The sequence below is a fragment of the Clavelina lepadiformis genome, chromosome 2 (assembly GCF_947623445.1).
Source record: "Clavelina lepadiformis chromosome 2, kaClaLepa1.1, whole genome shotgun sequence".
In the NCBI taxonomy this organism is placed as follows: domain Eukaryota; kingdom Metazoa; phylum Chordata; class Ascidiacea; order Aplousobranchia; family Clavelinidae; genus Clavelina; species Clavelina lepadiformis.
Window position 1 is genome coordinate 21150257 of NC_135241.1, and position 22390 is coordinate 21172646.

At 39.7% G+C, this 22390-nt stretch overlaps 2 protein-coding genes across 5 annotated transcripts in view; one reads left to right on the forward strand and one right to left on the reverse strand.

Annotated features, from left to right (window-relative positions):
• Window positions 1-205: 205 nt before the first annotated feature.
• LOC143445273 (glycerol kinase-like) lies at window positions 206-5642 on the forward strand. Of its 3 annotated transcripts, XM_076944243.1 has the most exons (16): window positions 206-380; window positions 1167-1240; window positions 1448-1554; window positions 1644-1721; window positions 1863-1942; window positions 2070-2207; window positions 2643-2822; window positions 2924-2959; window positions 3183-3255; window positions 3373-3491; window positions 3600-3678; window positions 3770-3951; window positions 4024-4162; window positions 4312-4449; window positions 4606-4692; window positions 5135-5642. In XM_076944243.1, the coding sequence occupies exons 1-16, from the start codon at window positions 318-320 to the stop codon at window positions 5146-5148; spliced, it is 1587 nt and encodes a 528-aa protein (XP_076800358.1). In that variant the 5' UTR covers window positions 206-317; the 3' UTR covers window positions 5149-5642. The 3 variants fall into 3 exon arrangements, with proteins under 3 accessions (XP_076800358.1, XP_076800357.1, XP_076800359.1); XM_076944242.1 differs by having other exon boundaries at window positions 4606-5642; XM_076944244.1 differs by lacking the exons at window positions 206-380; window positions 1167-1240; window positions 1863-1942 and having other exon boundaries at window positions 1512-1554; window positions 4606-5642.
• A 34-nt stretch (window positions 5643-5676) lies between these two features.
• LOC143445272 (protein FAM227B-like) overlaps window positions 5677-22390 on the reverse strand; it is a 29243-nt gene continuing 12529 nt past the window's right edge. For both annotated transcript variants that reach the window (XM_076944240.1, XM_076944239.1), the window contains 6 exons: window positions 7765-7873; window positions 7510-7607; window positions 7193-7349; window positions 6291-6368; window positions 5995-6136; window positions 5677-5862 (listed from right to left, as the gene is read on the reverse strand). In XM_076944240.1, the coding sequence (XP_076800355.1) occupies window positions 5743-5862; window positions 5995-6136; window positions 6291-6368; window positions 7193-7349; window positions 7510-7607; window positions 7765-7873 (704 nt within the window). In that variant the 3' untranslated portion in view covers window positions 5677-5742. The remainder of the gene's footprint in view (window positions 5863-5994; window positions 6137-6290; window positions 6369-7192; window positions 7350-7509; window positions 7608-7764; window positions 7874-22390) is intronic.

Consider the following 22390-nt stretch of genomic DNA (forward strand, 5'->3'; position numbering starts at 1 on the left):
ATCATATTTATTATCCACATAACAAGAGGCTATAAATCAATTTTTACTATATTCAAGTAAAGCAAACCTAACTTTAACTTTGTGATGTTTCAAATACGATAATAATAATTATCAATCAATTGATTAAATTATAATCAATTGGTTGTTAAATCGTCCGTATCATTATCGTTCTTCTTATGATTTTTATGACTTGAAGTAGCGCCATGTAACTTCAGAATGTGTTAGCTTGTACGCAGCGGTGCTAATTGGTTGCGTTACTTGATGTTGAGCATTTTGACTGTGAGATTGTGAAAGATAACGGCCAGAACTTAATTCCCATGGAAAGCAATCTCCAACTCGTCGGTGCTGTTGATCAAGGTACAAGCAGTACAAGGTTCTTGGTAAGGGCTTATATTTTGGTGGTACTAATTTACCTGTCGAAAATTATAGGCTACAGAGTGGTTTATTGACTGAACAAAGAAAATCTTAGCAATTTACATAACTTTGGGTCTAGTCTGCTAGTACAGAAGTGCACAACGAAGTGATACATTTGTATATTAGACTCATATACCTTTGCTACCCAAATTGTGATGACATTTGGTTTCGAACTAGACCTCTAAATCTTGTGTTGCTTAAACATATCACTGCTAAGTCTGTAAGTGTTAATGTTTTAACAATACCTGGACTGTCAGCCTAAGTTAGAAAAGTGCATGCTTCACAGAATAGAGGTTATGCATATTTATAACTACCTGTTTCGAAGGTCTTCTGTAACAAGTAAAAGTATGGCCGTTTTTAACGAGAAATTATGTGTGCAAAGATGCAAATTTTGGTGTGATGGTGTGCACTGAAGCCTTTATTTTTTGTTTATTTATTATAATTTGATCTTCAAACAACCAGTTTTTGTTTCTTTATTTATTATAAATTGGCATGAAGATAAAAAATTTTGGTGCACGTTTGCAGCACGTTGATAAATCTCGTGCATGCAGCCGCCACTCTTTCCACTCTGGCTATAGCATTAGATAAACGTGCATAGTCAAATAGTGAAACATATTCTTCTCTTCAAAGTTAGCAGTCTGGGAATTAACTTTTTGTTTAGTTGTATCTTAAACTGAATGGCAGAATGTGTTTGTTGTTTGTACGATTTGTAGTTGGTAAGAATTTACTTTCACAGTTGTTTTTATCTGCAGGTGTTCAACGCTAAAACAGCAGAGCTATTATGCTACCATCAAGTGGAAGTGGAGCAATTATTTCCTAATGAAGGGTATATACATAAATATATATATATCTCTGCTTATATTTGTCCATTTAGCTTCTGGTAGCCAATTTATCGCTGTCAGTTTACAACGTTTTTTGTTATGTTAAATACATATAGAACATTAAGATATGTGCAAATTGAACTTTTATAACTATTTATTTGAGCAACGTATTAAACGCATGACATACAATTGTTTTGATTAATTATGCTAAGATGGGTTGAAGAAGATCCTATGGAAATCCTTCGCACTGTATACGAATGTATTGATGCAACTACCTCAAATTTAACTCAAATGAAGATTTCAACTAAATGCATCAAAGGTTCAATACAGTTTAATTTGCTTTTTCAACTATTCATAGTTGTAGGTTTAAATCCAATTCATGTCAATTTGTTATTGTTACCTGTTTAGCAATTGGTATCACAAATCAACGTGAAACTACGGTTATTTGGGACAAGCATACAGGAAAACCTCTGCACAATGCCATTGGTGAAGTGTACATAACGATTATTTAAAGTTTTATTATATTACAGTATGTGTGTAGATTTATGCAGTCACTTTCATGATTCGCTACTGTGTTTATGTTGTTAGGCTTTATAATTAGTTACCAGTATTGGTCTTTTTTAATAGTTTGGTGTGACAATAGAACACAGTCCACTGTGGAGCAATTAGTCGCTAAAACACCAAACAAAAGCCAAGACTACCTTAAGGTGAAGAACAAATATCAACAAGAACTATTCCCATGAGAATTTTAAAATGCAATGATGTAGCTTCTGCTTTGATGCAGCATTTTTTTGTAGGCTATGACTTTATTGAAATGTTAATTTATCTGTTCAGAAATACTGCGGGCTTCCAATTAGCACATACTTTTCTGCTGTTAAAATTCGCTGGTTGCTGGACAACGTACCAGAAGTTAGAGAAGCGGTTAACGATGGCACTGCTCTTTTTGGAACGGTTGATACGTGGCTTATATGGGTTAGTTTTGCGAATGTTATTGTTACCAACTTTTAATTAAGGATTGCGCAGAATCGGAAGTAGCATGGTTACAATTTAAGTGTGAAAACTAGAAAGAGTAGAAAAAGTTTAAATGAACAGCTTTTTATGAAATTAAGAAATGTAGAGTCTTACAGAATATATTTCAATTCACAAGACTAGAGACAGTACTTTCCAATACAGATTAGAGACAGGAAACTTATTTTTTACTTTAATTGTTTAGGTCTGAAGTAGTTAATTTTAGTGATGCTGGATAAGTTTGGTAAAATGTAGGAGTTAGGATGAAAGTATTTGAGGGCATTTGATGATTGTTTTATGATTAATTTAGGATTTTAAAATAACACATAGTAGCCTGCTGTACATGATTTTTAAAAGTTATCTATATTATCTAAAACATAATTTATATTCTTTGAGCAGAATATGACAGGCGGTGCATCAAATGGAGGTCAGCATGTGACTGACATTACAAATGCTTCTCGCACAATGTTATGTAACATACGCTCTCAGGAATGGGATGAAGAATTGTTGAAATTTTTCGAAATTCCCATGTCTGTTCTCCCTGAAATTAAAAGCTCTGCCGAACACTATGGATATATGGTTTGTCGTTTTATGCGTAATATTTTTCATTTTTTGTTTAAATGTATTTAATGTTTCTCATATCTAATACCTGGATTTGTTCTCCATAAAATTTTTTACAGACAGAAAGCTCACTTCAGGGTGTGTCACTATGTGGGGTAAGTAACCTTCAGGAATGTTTGCAGAACATTTATTTAGCCATAGATTACAGTTTACATCAACACAAGAAGCAGCTGTGCAATTTATGTTTTTTTTTCTAACTGAAAAAAAAATTTCAAATAATATTTTACCTTCACTTGAAAATCTGTACATTATGGATACGTGTTACGATATAAAAGTGCTTTTTATATTTATTTGTGATACATTTTCATTTATATTCAGTGTCTAGGTGACCAACAAGCTGCTTTAGTGGGCCAAACCTGCTTTTCTCCTGGAGACGCAAAAAACACATATGGTATGTTGTGCGGCTGCTGTCGTTGCTTCTTGTCGTACTTCCAATAGAACACATTTCTTTTATTCAACAATGTTGCCTCTGACGAAATCATGTCATCTAGGTGAATTATTTTGGCAGGTACTGGTTGCTTCTTGTTGCAAAACACAGGCAAAAATCCAGTCATGTCAAGACACGGCTTGCTAACAACTGTAGCTTATAAACTTGGGAAAGATGAACCAACTTATTACGCACTGGAGGTATTGTATTCATAATATTAACCCTGTGATAGCCATTATAGAAACGTTGGCTTGTAGGTATCTTAGTATCTATTTTTTATTTCTGTAATTTACTTACTATTTTGCTAGGGTTCAATAGCAGTCACTGGAGGTTTAGTGAGATGGTTACGTGACAACCTGGGCATTATCAAGGAGAGTTCCGACATAGGTAAGCTTAGCTTATTTTACACAACTATTGTTCTTGCACCATTTCTATATTTGGAATTGTTTTCACTCGAGTAACTCATTGTTTGCAACAGAGGACTTGGCTCGAACAGTTCCCGGGTCCGGTGACGTTGTTTTTGTTCCCGCTTTCTCGGGGTTGTACGCCCCCTACTGGCGATCTGATGCTCGAGGTACGGTCTGTGGAATCACCCAGTGGACTACCAAAGCCCACATCGCTTACGCTGCACTTGAGGCTGTCTGCTTTCAGACAAGAGAGGTTTTATTACTCACAAACCAGTCTTTCTCTTTCGAATGCCAAGTTTCTCTGACACAGTTGTTGTTTTGTCAGATTATCGAAGCGATGCAGCAAGATGCATGTGATCTGGAGGACGACAAAGCCAAAATGAAACGCCTCCAAGTGGATGGCGGGATGACAGCCAACCATCTGCTTATGCAACTTCAAGCTGACATACTCGGCTGCACAGTCCGTAAGTGAAAACCGTGTCAGTGTTCTGCTACCTACGTCTTAGGTCCATGCTCCTGTTACCATAGTACATATGCCACAGATCGGGTGTTAGGAATACGGGGAAATACTAACTGGTAACTGTCTAACTGACAGCATCTTAACTCTTGTTAGTGAGACCTTCTATGCCAGAAACCACAGCACTAGGCGCCGCGATGGCCGCCGGCAAAGCTTGTGGGATTTGGAGCTTGGACCCTGGCGACCTGACGTCGGTCACCTTTGAACGATTTGAACCAACAACCTTCGACGAACGTGAGTTCTTCGTACAAATGTAGTGCGCGCACGGTCGTTTGGACAATTTAAGTGCGTGCTACATTCATGCGCTGACCTTGGCGTTAAAATACCCAGATGGTATGCTGAGTCTTGAGAGAATTTTTGTGGAATGCAAAGTTACGTCATTTGTTTCAGGTCGTTTTCAAAAATGGAAACTAGCTGTGCAGAAATCAATGGGTTGGCATTACGGCGACAACCTTGAATCCCATCAGACCGAAGCAGGTAACGCAAGGAACAATTATTCCCCTGTAAACCAAGCTCAGATCCTACCAGGAACGTTTTTTATAATATCAACGATTTCCGTGGCAATACTTGGTCGCATTAATTTTTAAGTTAAGCAAAGCTCTGCGCGTGTTACCTTTTTAGAAAATCACTTGCTTTACTCAGCACTCTTGCATGCTGGCAAAGTGTTTATGTTGTTGATCAAACCAACGTTTTGCGACATCAGTATTATGCAAACATTTTTTGCCACTTTTTTCTTCACCATTTAAAAATGCAAACATCTAACGATACCCTTAGACAATTTTCGCAGTCATGGTGTTCTATTTGTTCCTGAATATGCTATTTTTTACTATTTTGAAACCTATCTTGCGTGCAGTCAGGGATGCAGAACGTGACATCGCAGTGACAGAAATGTCAAAGCTTAAACTGTTTGTTTTTCCAGAAAATGTAAGTTGAAGGCTTATCATGGGCGGACGTACTCCAACATCTAAAATCTCAAAATCGCGTTTTCATTAATTATATTAACCTATAATTAATTAAACTAAACAATGCTGCGCAACAAGCGTGTGTTATATTAATCACTCGATTACTAATCTTAGCTGCGATAATTCTAGCTTCATTCAATGAATCCTGTCGCAATTTATGCCCGACGACCTTTTAGTACATTAAAGGAAATGATGTTGCAAAAACTAACGTCACATCCTCCGAATGAAGGTGCATGCTTCTTAGTAGCAAAAATGAACATTGTCGACTTATTATAACCTGTAGTAACTTATCATCCATGCACCCACCCTTAACCCTGTCCTGCACGAATAGTACGTCACTTTTGATAGGTCTTGAACTAATTGTTTGGACCTGATTTTGTAATTTGTGCTTTGCTCACTTCGTTAATTAATTATCTGTTATATTATACCCTGCCGAAGAAATGCAATAAAATGGTTTTTACTGGTTATGTCAATTGGTTTGATGATGGGAGTCAGCATTAGAAAAAATAGAATTCTTATTTCAACGCAAATTATACTGAATGTAAATCGACGAAAAACGTTCAAGTTAGACGGTTTCAGAAGCTGCTGGTTCGACTTCAACTTCTTTAGGCTTGCTCGGGAGGTTTGCTTTAGGAGTTGACCTTGACTCTCCGTATTGTGAGGATCGATGAAAACCCTTTTCCAACTTGATAAAAATATCCCAAGAAATTTCACGAATGCAAACATTCAGGTTGCTAGTTACTTTTGTAAGCATTAGGGCACTCCGCGGTCATAGCATAAAAATATATCAAAACATTAAATGTTGTCATAAACTTACCGCTAGTTCGAGCACTCTGTCGCTTCTTATCTTGATCTCAATTGGATCTGTGAGCGTTTTTTCTAGGATTTCAACCTCCTTGATCGCCTTTCTTCTCTCCTTATGAAACTTCAAGATGTCATCATGTGCAGCCATCTCCGACCTTAAAGCGCAAAGCAGTTTCTCATAAATTCTGTGGTAGCTTGCTTATTTTTGCACACAGCATTTTACTCAATTGAAAATCAGTTATCTGTTTGTTAACTCAAGACTTTTCAGCAAATTGGTGATAAATTTAGTGAATAATTTGACTAACTTACTTTTCGCGCTGTAATCTTAAGCTTTTTACTGTTCTCTTTGATTTCTTAATGACGTCTTGAAACGTCATATCTGACGACGTAATCATATGGCGATGATAAACATGATCAAGGAAAACAAGGTAGCAAATGGCAAAACAATATTTCAAGGGCACAAACAACTTATGAATTAATTGCTGATCCGTAAGCTCTGGAGAAATTCACTGCTTACAGAAACGCGCGAAAAAGTTTGATGGCATCTTTTGCACGCAATGTTTAGTCAGTTAACGTTTAAGCAATATTTATTCAGCCTCCCAGGTCATTTATAAAAAAGGGCGAAGCCGCCAAACACAGAATACTAAAGACATCTAACGTGCAATAAGCGGAAAATGGGCACGTTGGTGCTTAAAACTTTGTGTGGGCGATTTAAATCATTCCTTATTCGAAAAAAGAAACTTGTGATGCTGGAATTAAACCCCGGAAACCACCTACCTTGCGTAGAATAGTTGGGAGAAAATTTCTACCTAGGGACCAGGTGGCGGACAATAACGTCACGTGTTCATTTCACGTGACTTGATGTCACGACCGCGGAAATCTATTGTGGAATAGAATAGAGAACCATTTCCCACATGTCAGGCTAACCTGTGTTGGTTTGACTACAGTAAACGGATGACGATAGTATTACGTCAAAACTAGATGGTTACACATTAACAGGAGCAATTACCCTGTTAAATTTATGTTAAAGCGCAGTAATGATCCGTTACGAGGGCTTATGGCATCACTTCAGGTATTGGGTGTGGGGCCATTAATCTTTTTTCACGTGAAGACGACGTCTATACGTCACAAAACTCTAAACAGCCTTAGACCGCTCTAACCCGGTTTGAAAGCGAAAGAACTGACAGAAGCTGTTCGTATCAAAAGGATATGATTGCTGTAACACTTCTGTTCTTTTCATTGTCCTTCCGATCTGTTGCTTATCCCGAAGATGCTTCATGTACAGATGATGCGTCACTAGCGGGCTCTTACCGCCAAGATTGAACAAGACACGTTCGTAGTCTGGGCCTGGGCCAGCCGGCGCAGAATCTGAAAAAAGGACCCTTGTTTTATTTGTTGGTTTTTGGTGTTGGTTGGTTTGTATTCATTTCTTTCTGGTTGAAACTTTAATACTTTTCTCGGAAGAACTTAACTTTGGATGAAAAGTTTGACTCATAATTTGGGTCAGAATTACGTCTGGATTACTCACCGTCAGGAAACAAATGCTTTTTATCACGCGGCGCTATACTGATCGATTTTGAACAAACAGTCCGGGACGCTGATGAACTAACGGATTTCTTTGAAGGCCTGTGAGAAATAGAAGTTTCGTTTTAGACCCTACGTGGGTTACGGGATCAAGTAAAATCATGAGATTTTAGTGGCATTTTAAGAAATATCTGTAGTCAAACAAAAGTGCCATTTATCGCAGTTGGAACACTTCACCGTACGCCAAATCCGTGCCAACCTGATTTGCCCGCTTTCGTCAGTAAGCTTAACCGACACCAGAGGCATTGTGCCGCTAGACGACGCGCCAGTATCACCGGCGTTGTTGCCCAAGTCCAGTTCAAAATTTACTGGAAAAAAATGCATGTCGATTAGATTGAAATGTCATTAGAAATATGAAAATTACATATTGATAAGTTTGTGGTGTTGGTACTTCCGTTAGCAGAGCTTAGTTCGAAAAGGCGTTCGCATAGACAGCGCTCAAAAGGTGTAATTAAGCAGTTATTAAGCAATTAAATTCTCACGTAAAGTGAGTTATCAAGCATAATTTATAAGCCAAAAGAATCTTTACAGCTGAAGGATTTTAGCTTGAATGAAGCAATTCTTTGTGAGATGCGTTAGGCCAGGACAAGATTTTGTGCAGTTCTCATTTTCGTCAATTTTCTTCCGAACCAACCTAAGAAAAAATCTGTGACGCATAGTACAGTATTGTGACGTAGGTGCACTTGAAGCCTCTGCCTATTAGAATGACAGGAATTTCACCAGCACGCGAGATCGACATCGCTTGGTACCGTACACTGGTCATGCAGGAAATTAAATTTAATGCCATGTTATAATTGCGGAAAGCAAAGAGTTAATTAGGCTGTAAAGAGCTGCTATTACACTTGATCATTTGTCCGCGCTGTATCAGGACATGGTTAGACGCATGTCAATTGCGTCGTAAATTTTGAAATTCCTCAAAATTGTCACATTCTTCAGGGTATGACATTATCGTACAACCAAGGCAATACCGTGTTTACCGGAAACATACCGAAAACCACGAGACTATTTCCATAACTACAACAACATTACAACGACGACTTAAACAACAAAAATCCCCCAACTTGCCTAAAAAAGCGCCCTAAAAATAGGGGGTTGTCAAATTCCGCGCAAACCCAGTTTAGTTCGTTGTGTAAAGTGATGTGAAAAAATTTTCTGTTGACATTTGCGATTATCATGGCAACAGATGATAAACAAAGCTAATGCCCAAGTAAAAACTGCAGAAGAATCAACCGAAAAATTGCACAGGTGTTCTGGTTTTAAGGAAGGGATATTGCAACTAAACAATGCCTGGCTCGAACCTTGGAAAGTGTGCAGTGCTGTAGAAACGGCCTAAATGTCAGCAGAGATTTTCCGTAAATAATGCCAAGTTCTATTTTTCCTCACTTCCTGCTAAAAATAGGTAATCTTGGCCGACTATCGCATTAAGCGCAACGAAACCAGTGGTTTGATTACAGACAACGTGACCAGATTGCAAATGTGAAAATAACAACACTGCTACTCGCCATAGCAACTTGGCAGAGAGAGAAAACCCGATAGTACCCGATTTCTGACTGACAGCGTAAAATAACTGGTTTTGGAGCGACGTTCCCAAACAGAACTTGCCTAGCCGTTGGTATACGTGACACAAAGCAGGTGTAGGGTGTTAAAAAATTGTAGGAAATCGTTATACGAAGACATAGGGAACAAAACCAATGACAAGGGCGTAACGTAACCATTAAACTCAACTGCAATATATTCCGCAAAAATTGGACACCACATGATGCCAATCAAAGGCATAACGGCAAAATTACAATTCTTGAACAGTTTTTATCACAACGTACACAATCTACATATCAGACGATGACTCATCACATCGAGAACTTGCCCACTGCTTCTTACCACGCAGCAAAACTCGACTAGCAAAAAAACGAGATACGAAACGCTCATGTTTTGTCATGTGTCAGTAGACCTGACAATCTGATATCAACCAAAAGCCGACCTGCGTCATATTGCACTTGAACCAAACGTGAACCGTTACGCAATATAAAAAGGGTCAGATCAACTAACATGCCTTAACGACTCAACATGACGTTTCACCGTAAGAGAGGTCACGAGTTTTGGCAAAGCGACAAAAATGACTAAATCAACGTGAAACGTTGAAGGTCACATAAAACCTGACATGGGGTTGTGGCATTGGCACAAAATTCTAAGTCGAAAAGTGCACACTCCGACGACCTGGCTTACAAAACCATGTCATTTTGGACACGCTTAAGTACTAATTTTCAAGTCAGGCGTGGGATCGCCCAGGTAAATAAAAAAGCCATAAAATAACCATTTGCATAGCAAATATGCACCAGAGTGGCGATTTACAGTAAGTCAAAGAACCTTTCGAGCCCGCTGACCAGTAGTTAGAATTAATTGAGCCCGAATTAGATATTACTTAAAAACCCCTATTTGGAACTGGTCTAATGGTTGCTTTAGGGGCATGTGCCATTCTGCAAGGCGGAAAAAGGCACAGCAAAATGTCAAATACTTTTCAATTATAACAGAAAAATGTCACCATTCAAGGGAAAAAAATTGAAATTTGGCCCTGACATCCATGAGAAAACTGGTCACTTTAACAAAGCGATTAAGGTCGATTGCCTTGTTGCGGTCGCTCGCACGGGAATGAGTCACGTGATGAAGCCGTGAGCAAATGATTTTTTCGTTTGGCGGCCGGTTACTGCAATCGCTTGTGCTGCTATAGGCGTGCAAATAAAAATAAAGTAAAAATAAGTCTAACTGGATAATTAAACCACAAACAAAAAAATATTCCGAATCAAAAAATGTAATTAACCATTCAGAAAAAACGTGTCAGTGCAATTAAAGCTTGTTCCTGTCGGCGTTAAAAGCCAAACAATATGAAGCCCTACGAATTTTATGGGTGGCATCGGTGGCATGATTGCATGCAAAGGAATAATTTATTCTTGCACGGTCGGTAGTTAAACACAGTAAGCGCGGACCACTCCTAAAAATTCAGCGACCATAGCCAGCTAGCCTCTATTCAAGCAAGTTTAAAGCGGCCATTTCGCACGCAACCGTCAACGAAGTTTTTGCATATCAAGCTGCAAATAGGATCCAGATAAAAAGAGTTCTTCTTGCAGCGCGGAGACAATTCGATTTATCACAATTAAGCAAGCAACATGAAGCGATTCGAGCCTTGAAAATGGGCTAAATTTACGGCAGCGTTAATCAAAATATTACGGCCGTCGTTGACTGATGCTCGTGGGAATTTTTTCTCAACGCGCCAAGGTAGAAAAGCAAAAAACAGCGCGCTCCACATCAAATTCGAAACACCTATGACTGTTTGAATTCTCACGGTAGGCAATTAAGGTGAGAATTCAGGTGGTCTTAAGGCGATGACGCAGTTTGGACGTCAAACGAAGCGTGACCACCGTGCAGAGAGCAGATAACCTTCGACGGACATTTTTGTTTCTCGATGCAGAAGACACACGAAAACGTGGGCACCGTATGCGGTAACTTCGTGCTGTTTGTGCCCACCGAGATATTAGCGACGCTCCCATTGAGAAAAATGATGACTTCTCACTTAGATTAATCCTCAAAGGGGGCTGTTTTGTGCAAACAAATGATGAGTAACTACCCCGGATCGAAAACGTCACGCAGTGCACCAGCTAGAAAAAATCGCACAGATTTGCACACCTGTTGCCAACAGGAAAGGTAAACGATGGTTCATCTGCATTGACATGAAACTAATGAACTACCCCATGAAATTGCGTTTGTGCGCCAAAGACCCCTGATGTTCACCGCAAAACTGACGCGACATCACGCCATTGAAAGTCGACAACATCGGTGTTTAATACGTATCACAGGAGGCTGTTTGATGAGGCGTGTAACGTGACAAAAAGATTGATACCGCTTGGCTAAAAAGTGGAGGCTAACGACCGACTACGGCGATATAATACAAGTAACTGCATGGCTTAATTTCGGCCATTTTGTGAGCTTGGACTTGTTTGCGGGTAATCCGGCCCAACCCCACATTTGGGTGGCGAGTGACGTTAACTGGTTGCGAGCTGACAGAAATGACTGACAGCGAGTGCTCTCTGACGTCAGAGACTTCATTGGCCGCGACAATCTGTTCATATCAGAATGGAGGTTACCGTTTCAGTTGACCTACAAATTTTTTCCAACATATCGACCGCAAAGGATCACCCTGCAAAAGGTCTTTGCCACCATAATGGATCATTCAGCGGGTCGTTAAGGATGGGACCCTGAGCGCGGTTTTGCCGTAAATTTAGCGAATGGCGCACACACGTATTCTGATACCGATAAAATGACTCTGCCCTACACCACACGTCCGACGACCTTCTGCAGAGGGCCAATCTCGTGCCGTTCCCGCGCTCCGAACCAATGGAAACTGACCGCACCTATGACGTAGCGACGAATGGGAAAACCGCGTCGACTGATTTTTTATTTCGTCACCGACAATTAAGAAAAACAATCGACAATAGTGGGTATGGAAAAATAATGAACCATGATTTGATCTTTGTAACGAGCCAAAATAGAGATGTGCGTCATTTAGTCAACGCAAGGAAACTGTAACCTATGTGAGCCGGCAGCAGTGTTGGTGGTCGGCTGCCTTAAGTAATGCTCGCCGCGTGATCAAACGTAGCTGGGCGACAAGTTGATCAGTTCAGTCTATACCGCGATCAATTTGGAAATCAGTCAACGTTTTAGAATTACACTCCTCCGGCATTGAAGGAGCCAAATCCGGTGAGCCTACCTTCTTATACCCGAAGCCGCTGAATTATACTAACACAAATGGTTCAACACGCGTCTAAGCTTTCTTTACGTCAGCCTGACAGAACAAAATACAAATCTACCAGCGGTAATTAGTGCAATTGACGTGTCATGTATTTAAACTGAACGTATGCAATAGGACACAAAGTGTTTTATAAAAGTGCTAAAATATTGTTTATGGCAACAAGGTTAGCGGGGATTATAAAAAAACATGTCGAAACCAGGACATCATATGACACAAATTTCTCAGATAACGCTCGAAGATGTCTTGAATGTCGAAATTTTACTCCAGCAAGCCGGGACCAGACTTTTTTTCAGGAAAGTATAACAAATCCACGCAATAATGAGGGAAGAAAAAAACTTATCTGCAAGCAGAGAAGTGAACGATTTCTTCGTCAAATTGTGCCGGGTTCAGAACGCTGTGTGGCTTCTCCTACACTTTTTCCAACGATTTCAGCAAAGAGGGACTCCGTGTCTTACAAATGAGGCCAATACCAAGGCAAATCTTCCCATGTCAATCATTGCAAGAAAAAAGTCAAACGTTGTTTTAGACATTTATCTGCGTAATTAGATCTTTTTCTTTGATTGCGAAAGCGGTAGTTTTTCAAGGTAATGCTTTCGAAGAAGGAGACCACACAAAACACTATTGCATTCACTTTGTCAGCCATCAAACTAAAAAACTCTACTTGTGAAATATCAAGCAAGCTGGCCTTTCAAAGTGGGACGCTAAGTAAGTCAAAAACCCTCATTCGACCGAAGGTTGAAGATAGTGGCCTAACCTGTAAAAGGAATATGGCCGGGGCGCGCCAACACCCAAACTTGACACAGGCAATTTATCACCTGTCTTCGGCTTTCAAACGATCCAGCAAACAAAATTAATCTTGTTATTACAAGCTTTTCAATACAATCATTTCCCGCCCAAACGTCAAGCCTTGACGTTGAATAGGGTGCTTTTGCCGACCCCAAGGGGTTGGGGTGGGGCCGTATTAAGATAACGACAATGACAGGTTTAATATGTTACTGCTAGCACACATCGTCAGGGAGCGGGTGGAGAAAATCTCACGCATCGGAGCAGTCACCCATTAGCAGAGCCACCGCAGGTGCAGTGGTGTTTGTGTTTGTCACAACACCGAGTTCTACTTATTTTATTGATGGTCTTATTGCTTACCGTGATGCGACATGTACAGAATATCTTGCAGGCGCACATCGCTTTAAAGTACGGGTACTTTTGTTTTCCTGTTTTCTTCTTGTTTTCATTAAAAGTTTTACGATCATTGTACGTATCGCGTGATCATGTTACTCTCGACACCTTATAATAACCCTTTTCAATTTATTTTTCTTTTATCTTTCATAATTAGGCGATTTTACGTGCGCTTGTTATCCGCAATTATAACAGGTTCAAATTTAATCATTGTAACGAGAGACGCAGATTCGCTTTATTCTGAGAAAGTAGACGACTTAAAATACATCAATTGCAGCACGGCAAACTTTCCAGCTCATGGGAAAATGACACGATCCACGCCATGTAATATACAACATCTGTGCAAACTGCAAAGTCAAAGGAATGCTGTCAACTGCTGACCGTGAATGACGTCGGCAAAAAAGTTCATCGCGGGCGCCACACACCGCGGAATCGCGCAAATTAAAACCCCTTTGGAGTGAGATGTCAGCGTATAATTACCGTTATTAATAGGTTACAGGCATTTAGTGACTATTTCCAAGCCAAGCCGACTCGAAGAACACAATTAACCACCTATATAGCACGGCGTCAAAATAACCGGATCAACGCAAATCGTCTTAGAAACGATAAAGTACTGGTGTCCATAACGCGAAGTGAATTTCCATAACAGAGCGATTGTATGTAAGTTCAATGCAAGTACCAGCAACAAAGTACAATGTGTGTAACGTAGTTCGCTGGGCGCATCGATTAGGAGAATGGACTTTTAGCATTACAACATTTCGGCGATAAACGGCTTATAGTGATTGGCCAATTTAGGAGTAATTATAAGATAACATACGGACGTATACATGTACTTATATATAACCATAGCTTATAAGTTGGCAAAAGTACTGTTTGCATGCTTGGCGAAGGACCTGTAATTGTAAAGAACCGCTTTTAAATTCTGTTCGATCAAATCAGCTTTAGGTACCGAGTAGTTGTGAAGTTCAGATTACCTCCTGTTACTAACAAAGTTAATTAGGCATTAGGTACGCCTAACTAACCAAACGATTTAGACTATGCTACTGTAATCTTGCCCTAGGCCGAAAACTTCTCAGTAGAATCATTCGGATGATAAAAATGAGATGTTTCGGACATTGGACCAAAACAAAGCTTTCTTAAAGCTTTTTTAACAAATGCAATGTTTCCATGCAATTTCAGTTTAACACAAAATCTTCACCGACAGAAAAACAAGGAACGGAGAAAATACGATGTGAGCCATTTACTCAAAAGATTGCAACCCAGCTCTTGATTGCAGTCATGAATAAATGTCAACAATCTCGGTTCCTGTTGACAGACGGAAGGTTCGATGTTTATAAATTGATGTCTTGCGGGAAAGGCAAAAACAAAACCTGTAGAGACCCCACACAGATATGAAAGCAGCTAGAAATCTGTTAACTTCCGCGCAAATCCAAGTTTTAACGATAAGGCGTTCTCGGCAAAAAAAATTAAAAACACCGATCTCAAACCGTATAAACATCAAACGGAAATCGCACGTTGAAAGCAGAGGAAAATGTTTTAACGAATTCCATTTTATGCGAAAACAACAACACATTCATTGGGATTTTCATCACAATCTCGTAGTGTGGTATTAAAGCGCTAATCCTCTGGCAAATAAAACCAGCTGCTTGCTATATCGAGTTTCCCGAACAAACCGTGCTTCGTTTGTGATGACGTCACTGCTTCCAACAAAAATATAAGATGGTTACCGCCAAAAAAACAGACTAATCGTTTTTTTGCAGAAATTCCAAAAAAAATCATACACGGCGTTTTTTAAAACGCCACTGAGTACCCATTGTTTCATGAAAACACAAGGAAAAGGTTAATATTGATACTACGTACGTAACGATATCAGTTAACATAAAGCCGGTGACAAATATTCCTTTGTTTTCGAGATCAAACATGCAATTACGTCGTCACTCTTACATTAGCGACGCGCCATGAAAAGACTACAGATGTATGGAATTTTGAACTTTTTAAAGTGTTGTATATGTACACTTAAGACATAACAATGACTCCTTGGTCTTAGTGGAGTAATGGATTCGATGGGAAATTTTTAAGAGATTTCATAAACAACAAGGGTCTAAGTGTCAAGGCAAGCAAAACATAGGCAAATAAGTTCTGTCTAAGATGATCAGACGATAATGACAAGTCAAACAAATGTTAATGAAATTTACAAGAGTGGATCACTTTCGTATTCGACCCACGGCCCATGTAGCCGGTACCTCACAAAGCGGCCCCTTGTGGGCGTTTTGAGGAAAACGGGTTAGCCCCAATTATTGCAAACGTGACTTTGGGTAAAACGGAGGCGGGGTTGTTCCGTTTGATCAAGAATGACGTAGCTTTTCCTCCAACAGATTACGCCGTGACCCTTGACATAGTAATAAGACGAAAGTTTTAAAACGTCAGAAAATTGGACAACAAGGTCGTAACTTGGCAAGGCAACCCCATTTCGAGCCACCAGGGTCTGTTTGCGGCCCCGTCGGGCGCATTAAGGCAGCCTGGGAAAATTTTTAAGGCATGTCGTCCTGCCAAAAGGAAAAGCGAAATAAAGTGATAATCCCAGACTCCTGGGTTAACGGGCGGTCGAAAGCAAGCGAAATGAGTGGCACCGTTTCACCAAACACACCCTAATGCAAACAGCGAAATGTAAACATAATGACAAAATCCTAACAGCCCACCTAAGCTCTACTTCAACTAATAAGCGATTGTAGTTCAAAGCGCGGGAAGTAAATCCTTCCTTTATTGTGGCGCTCTTTGGAAGAAAATGTGACGAAAACTTGACCGATAACTCACGATTACAAACCCCGTTTTGGAGTGAATCATCCCGAAAAAAAGAAAACCGTTGAAAAACGCGCAGCCGACAGTCGGCGGGCATAACTCCTCCGGCAAAAGTTACGCGAAACGAAACAAGCGAATGCACAAAGTTAACCGTCATAGCAAGGATCAAACGAGGGAAGTCACTAATTTAAAATGAGTCACAAGTCTGAGATCAGAGGGTCCTGGTACGCTTGAAAGGGTGACCACAATCACGACCCCGACTAAATATATTTTGGCTACCTCTGAAGTTTACAATGTTAAAGTCCCAACGACCGAAATTACTGGGAGAGGTTTAACGGTAATTTCTTTCCGATGCCGGGTACAATAATCTTTTCCTAAATATCTTGTTTACGCTATCCCCATCCTCTGAAGGGTAAAATCACAAAAAAGGGTGTTTTCTTTACTTTATATATACATTCAATGTAAGGCTTGAACGTCGCACAAGTCATAACAAATCAATGTAATGTTAATGGCCAAAAATCAGAAGCAAAATTAACGGGGAGAATTTGTTGAAAATTTTGTTATGCAACAATTATAGTAGCATTTGTAATGAGTAAGATAATTTACAGCTTAAATTTTTTGACAAGAGATTTTAACCTACCGTCATGCCCCATTAGGAAAATAAAACAAGCTTTTTCTTTCTGAATAGACTTCACATATGGGCTGGAAAAATAGAGAAATGGAATTTTCTTCAGCTATGTCACACAGTACCGCCTTTCCTGTATCGTTAACACAAAGTTCCCAGACGCATATAACACTAAAGTTGTAAACAATTTATGATTTACTACATTTTTTAAAAACTTGACATCATTGAACAATACAACGAAAACAAATTCGAAGCAAATTATTACATCTACACGAAATAGAAAAAAGATTAAAAGAGAAACAATTCATACAAAAACTGACTAAAGAAAACGGTTGTGACGACAAAGAAGAAGAAAAAGTCTCCCTCGTCGCCATCGGTTGACAACTTTACGTAACCTGATAAGGACACGTCTCAACACAGATTGTTGTGATAACAACTGTTTGCAAAACTTTTCCGGGATACTCATTGTTCTTCGTGTGCCTTAGATGCCCAATCCGCATGTCCAAGCCGCCCACTGAGCCGTCCTTTTGCAGTTTATTAGCAACCGAGGACAACATTGTCGTTGTGCGGGCGCAAAACAGCGTAAAAAGTCGTCGGGGGAAGCAAAATAGCAGTGCTTCGTTTTTGCAACAACATCAAATTTGAAGGGCGTATGCTGCAAATTGACCTCGTAAACGTGGTATGACGTCACTGGTATATTTTTAGCTGCTAAACCTTATAACAATAACGAAAAAATCGCGAGCGTTAGGGAGGTGGCCGATGTTGAAAACAGGTTAAACGAATAAGGGTTGTAATGTGATAGCCTTCAGCTACCCGAAGTGAACTCAAACGAAACTTAAAAAACAAGTGATGTGATTAAAGTAAGTGTTTACTAGCGAGGCAAGTTGCAACCCATAACTATAGCTGCAAAAAGCCATCGAATGACATTTCTTATCAAGTGGGGGGAGCCCAAGTCCAGTGCAAGGCAGTTTCTAGGAATCAAGGGTCCGGTTATGTTTTTCAAGTGCAAAGTTCAATGGCGTCAATATTACCGCAGAGGCGACAGAATAAAGTAAGCTTGTTGCAACAGGGGTAAAATATTTACCTTTCTGGGTGTCATGTGTGAAGTAACCCTTTACCCACCTTTTTAGAAAAAACCTGACCCATGACGACAGTGTAGGGTTTACTTTACATTCCAGTCACCTATTAAACAGGGTTCAGCTTACAAGTATTGCCTCAAAATGGGGCAAAATGGCACACTTGCTCCCAAGTAAGACCAAACTTTCTGCCTTGATCGGGATTTCTAGTTGAACAAACGCGACAAATTGGCCAGTTTAATAGCACATGGCGAAGTAATTGCGGGTAAAACGTGTTGCCGTGCCAGCAAAAAAGGCAACAATTTGCAAGCAACGTTAAATAAGGTCCAACAACGTTGACGACTGCTGGCTAAATGAGCCAAAACTTGTCGGTCAGGCGCGTGTAGATAATTATAAAATCGCAAAAGTGTGTAATAGCCCGTTGATAACTTGTACTTTTCGCACCAGTATTTCCTTCAATGATTACTGGACTACTCTTCTTCACATACTAGAAAGCTTGTTAAACCTAATAATATGGGTTAATGTTACCTTAAATGAACGTGGTTAAGACTAATTCAGCTGTGATAAGTAGGACTTATTATAATGTTGAGTATATAAAGCAGCATCAAACAAGTTTAAACCGGTTTGAAAGCGGTAAATGCTTAAAGTCAAGGACGAAAGGAAATGGACAAGACTGATCACGAGATTGAAAAATAAACGATTCTAAGAAGGATAAATTAGTGGCGAGTGTATATCCCCGGCAAATGTCCTTATTTGGTTAACTACGCTCAAAATAATCGGACCTTAAGATCAGGGAAGACGTGTTAGGGGCGTTACAAGTAGGTAGTGGGCACGGAAACTTCAAACCAAACCGATAATTTCCAAGCTCGAGACAGCAAGTAATTGAAAGCTAGGAACTTCCCAATGAGACGACTTGCCTATAACGCAGGTGCTGGCGAAATTGCAGAAGTCACCTCTTGTGGCAGACGCGAACAACGAACATCGTGTAAACAAGTTCACCAACTTTTCGCAAAATGTCAATGCGTAAAATTTGGCTTCGTATCGTCCCATACTGGTTCCATACTGGCAATGACACCAATATTGCCGTTTTGATCTACAATTAACCTCAAAACAAGCGTATTGCGCAAAAGAGTTACAATACGGGCAAGAAAACTATTTGCGTGCACTTCTGCGTTGAATTGATTGGTTCTCATACTGCAAGTAATCATATACCAGTTAATTTATAGCAAACGGAAAGGAGGCAATTACATCAGTGTTCAATTAAATTCAATGCTGTACACATATGCGTTGAAGTATTGAGAATTTGACCAGAAACACGTGCTTGAAAACTACGATCCTCTGCAGCACACTGGCTGTAGTCACTAATACATGTTAAGCTGGTTATGTATTTGATATCGGTGTAAACGTAACTATGAGGAGTAAGATAAGGATCAATAGTTATCATTAATGCGCAATTGCATCCACAAACGATTTGCCTATACGACCATAGGCCTGATGCTGGTCAGAAACGAAATTGCCAAAATCAGAAACGGGCATTGCCAAACGTACATTTTCCTAATAAACCTATACGCGTGCGAACACGTCTTGAACGACATAGCGAAGGCTAATAAAGTACTTCAGATGTATTAATTATAGTCTTACTTGTATACCTGCAGCAATAAATGCCCGGTGTTTGACAGAAAAAAAGGAAGACGAATTTACCTGTTCCGTGGGGAATTTTGGCAAATAGTAATTATACAGCGAGCCTCCTTGATTTAGCTTTAAATTGCGACAAAACGTAAAGTTTCAGTTGGATTTACAGAACTTCGCATGCACAAGAGCATATCTAAGCGGCATGCAGCAATATGCACAAAGCGACCACTAGGTGTACCTTTCACGAGATACGAGATCCATGTAGTTTTTAAACGGTCAATCATGATGACGGTCATTTCATGATGACGCACGCAAGTTAGAGTAAACTTTTAGAAAATGCTGTTTTAGTTTTTTTAGTCAGCAGTAAGGTACAGTATTCAGTAATAAGCTTGTTTATGAAGTTACCGGTTAAGTCACCTAGCAATAATTAACATATCTTTGATGAGAAAATGTCAAAGTTGTCGAGTGTTAAGCGACAAATTATTTCCGATTACGTAGTATATGAGGTTAAGAGATAAAGCAGTCGAGCTATCAAAAGCGTTCTTGTTTACGGAAACAAGAAACAATGCATAAACGACAAAGCCATCGTCATATTCTCTTTTAATCCACTGTATAGCGTATTGTTGCAAAGACGCAATGTATAACGTTGATGAGATAAAGCTAATACACCATTCTAGATGTAACTCGCTATGCCTAAAGCCGATGTAAGTAAGACGAAAATGTACACAAGAAAAATGCCCGCACGGCCGCTACAATGCACGTAGTTATAGTTTGGCGACGAAGGTAATCTCTGAGGCTTAACGGGTTGTGTAGGCATCGGAGGCGGCTATCAAGGCTTGCATTTTACTAATTTAATTACACGTGCCCAAGGGGAGAAAAGGCTAACACAACAATCCGGGCGTACAGAAGCAGGTAGAAACTTGCTTATATGGACTTTGATTGTTTTCTTCAGACGTGTAAATGTACAAGCCTGGCTATAAAAACACTGAATAGCAAGTGTGCGGGTCACTGGCTGCGTTTAATGGTTTGTGGAAATAACAGCGGGAACGCATAGTTATTTCTGCAATCGGTTTATTGATCACCCATTGACCACACGAAAGCGTTTACATCTCGGCCGAGAGATAGAAGTTTACCGTATAAAAACACCAGTAACGCAGTAAACGCCTCCATGATTTATCGGAAGCTTTCCCAACCACAACACAGCGGGAAGATCAATATTTTTGACAGTTGAGGTATCGAAGTTCCGGTAGATGATTAAAAACCGCCTCCCGTTCGCCCTGTGGCCAACTGATGTGAGTTTTTAGACGATTGGAAGAGATGAAAGTTGTTTTTGTTTGGAATTCTCACAGTAAATAAAGAAAAGAAATCATCACTTGAATTAACCAGCTCTAAGAACGGTATATATATACATTCAAAGACTGTGTGCTTGAAGTTAAGGTACTAGACGTTGCTTGAGCAAACCTAGTATAATAAGTATATAGAGATAATTCGGTCAAGTTTCCTGCACAATATCTCTAATCACAAAAAGTTGCACGTGAAATCACTGGCGATGTTCTGGTATTCAACTTACACCACTCCTAGTAAGACACCATCGTATCGTTGAGAAAGCCTGTAGAAATTATAGGTTTCGCACGAAATAGGGGGAAAGCGAAGCTTCGCGTCTCGTAATAAAAAAAAATGTCAAAAAACGCCCGCCTTATATATATATATAAGGACATGCGTAACCTTCATCAAACAAGTTTAGGTTAATAAAGCGGGTATGATGTTTGCGAATGTAAACGTAAGGAATTACATCGAGGTTTTTAAAATGTTTCGCCGCGGTGAAACACTCCGATGTTAGGCGGGATGACAAATTTTTTCCAGCCTATCGATTTATGTATCAGGTTATTTTCATGATATCAAGGACTTTCACAAGAGATGAAATAAAAATAAAAACTCATCTCGGCGCTAAAACGTAACACTTAGTCGCATCTCGAAGTTGTTTTTAAGTTGTGACGCATTTTAAGGTAACGTTACGCCTATACTCAAACTAAAAAGGCGAAAGTTGGAAGGAGATTTTCCGAATTACTGAGGCACCAAATTCGGCGAGTTATTAACCATCGTTTAGCTTGCAACACGCAACGGTAGCCCGCAATACTTCACAACCTTCACCCAGTTAAAAGGTTACGAAAAAATACAAGGCATAGGGTGGAACGCACCAGCAACAATTCTGAGGGATTTAGGGTTAGATCGCACAGAATGGCAGGGAAGAGCAGCTTAAACTTCAAGTAGAAACTTCACAAACGTGAAAATTATTTTGGCAGCTCGGTATTAACAGCCACAGAGTCTTGAAAAGGCTGCCACACACAGATGACGGATTTTGCAAAATAACTGAAGCGATTGGACATTTGAGGATTAGCGATGATAGCTGAGTGGGGTCCAGACTGGGTCCAATTTTTGAAGAAACGCGAAAGAAAGATTTTATATCCAAACAGCACCTCTGCATACAGCATCCTTTTATTCTGGGATGCCTTTATACATCACAATTTACCTAGTGCTTTAAGCGTTTGTTCTCGCTATATGCGTTATTAGTTTTAGAAATTACGTACTATTTAGTTGCGATGGTTCAATAACACGAGAGACAGATAGGTGGTTAGCCACGCTTCTCGCTGTCAAGCAAAATTAGTCGAAATTCTGATAAGTTTGTGAAAAATAACAAAAAATTCATGTCAGACGC

Bases quoted from the DNA above. Each gene is read 5' to 3' on its own strand.
- LOC143445273 (XM_076944242.1), top strand. From the start codon at position 318: ATGGAAAGCAATCTCCAACTCGTCGGTGCTGTTGATCAAGGTACAAGC. The intron at 1,943-2,069 runs GTGAAGAACAAA...TTATCTGTTCAG, and splicing joins AAAGCCAAGACTACCTTAAG to AAATACTGCGGGCTTCCAAT. The intron at 4,450-4,605 runs GTGAGTTCTTCG...CATTTGTTTCAG, and splicing joins ACCAACAACCTTCGACGAAC to GTCGTTTTCAAAAATGGAAA.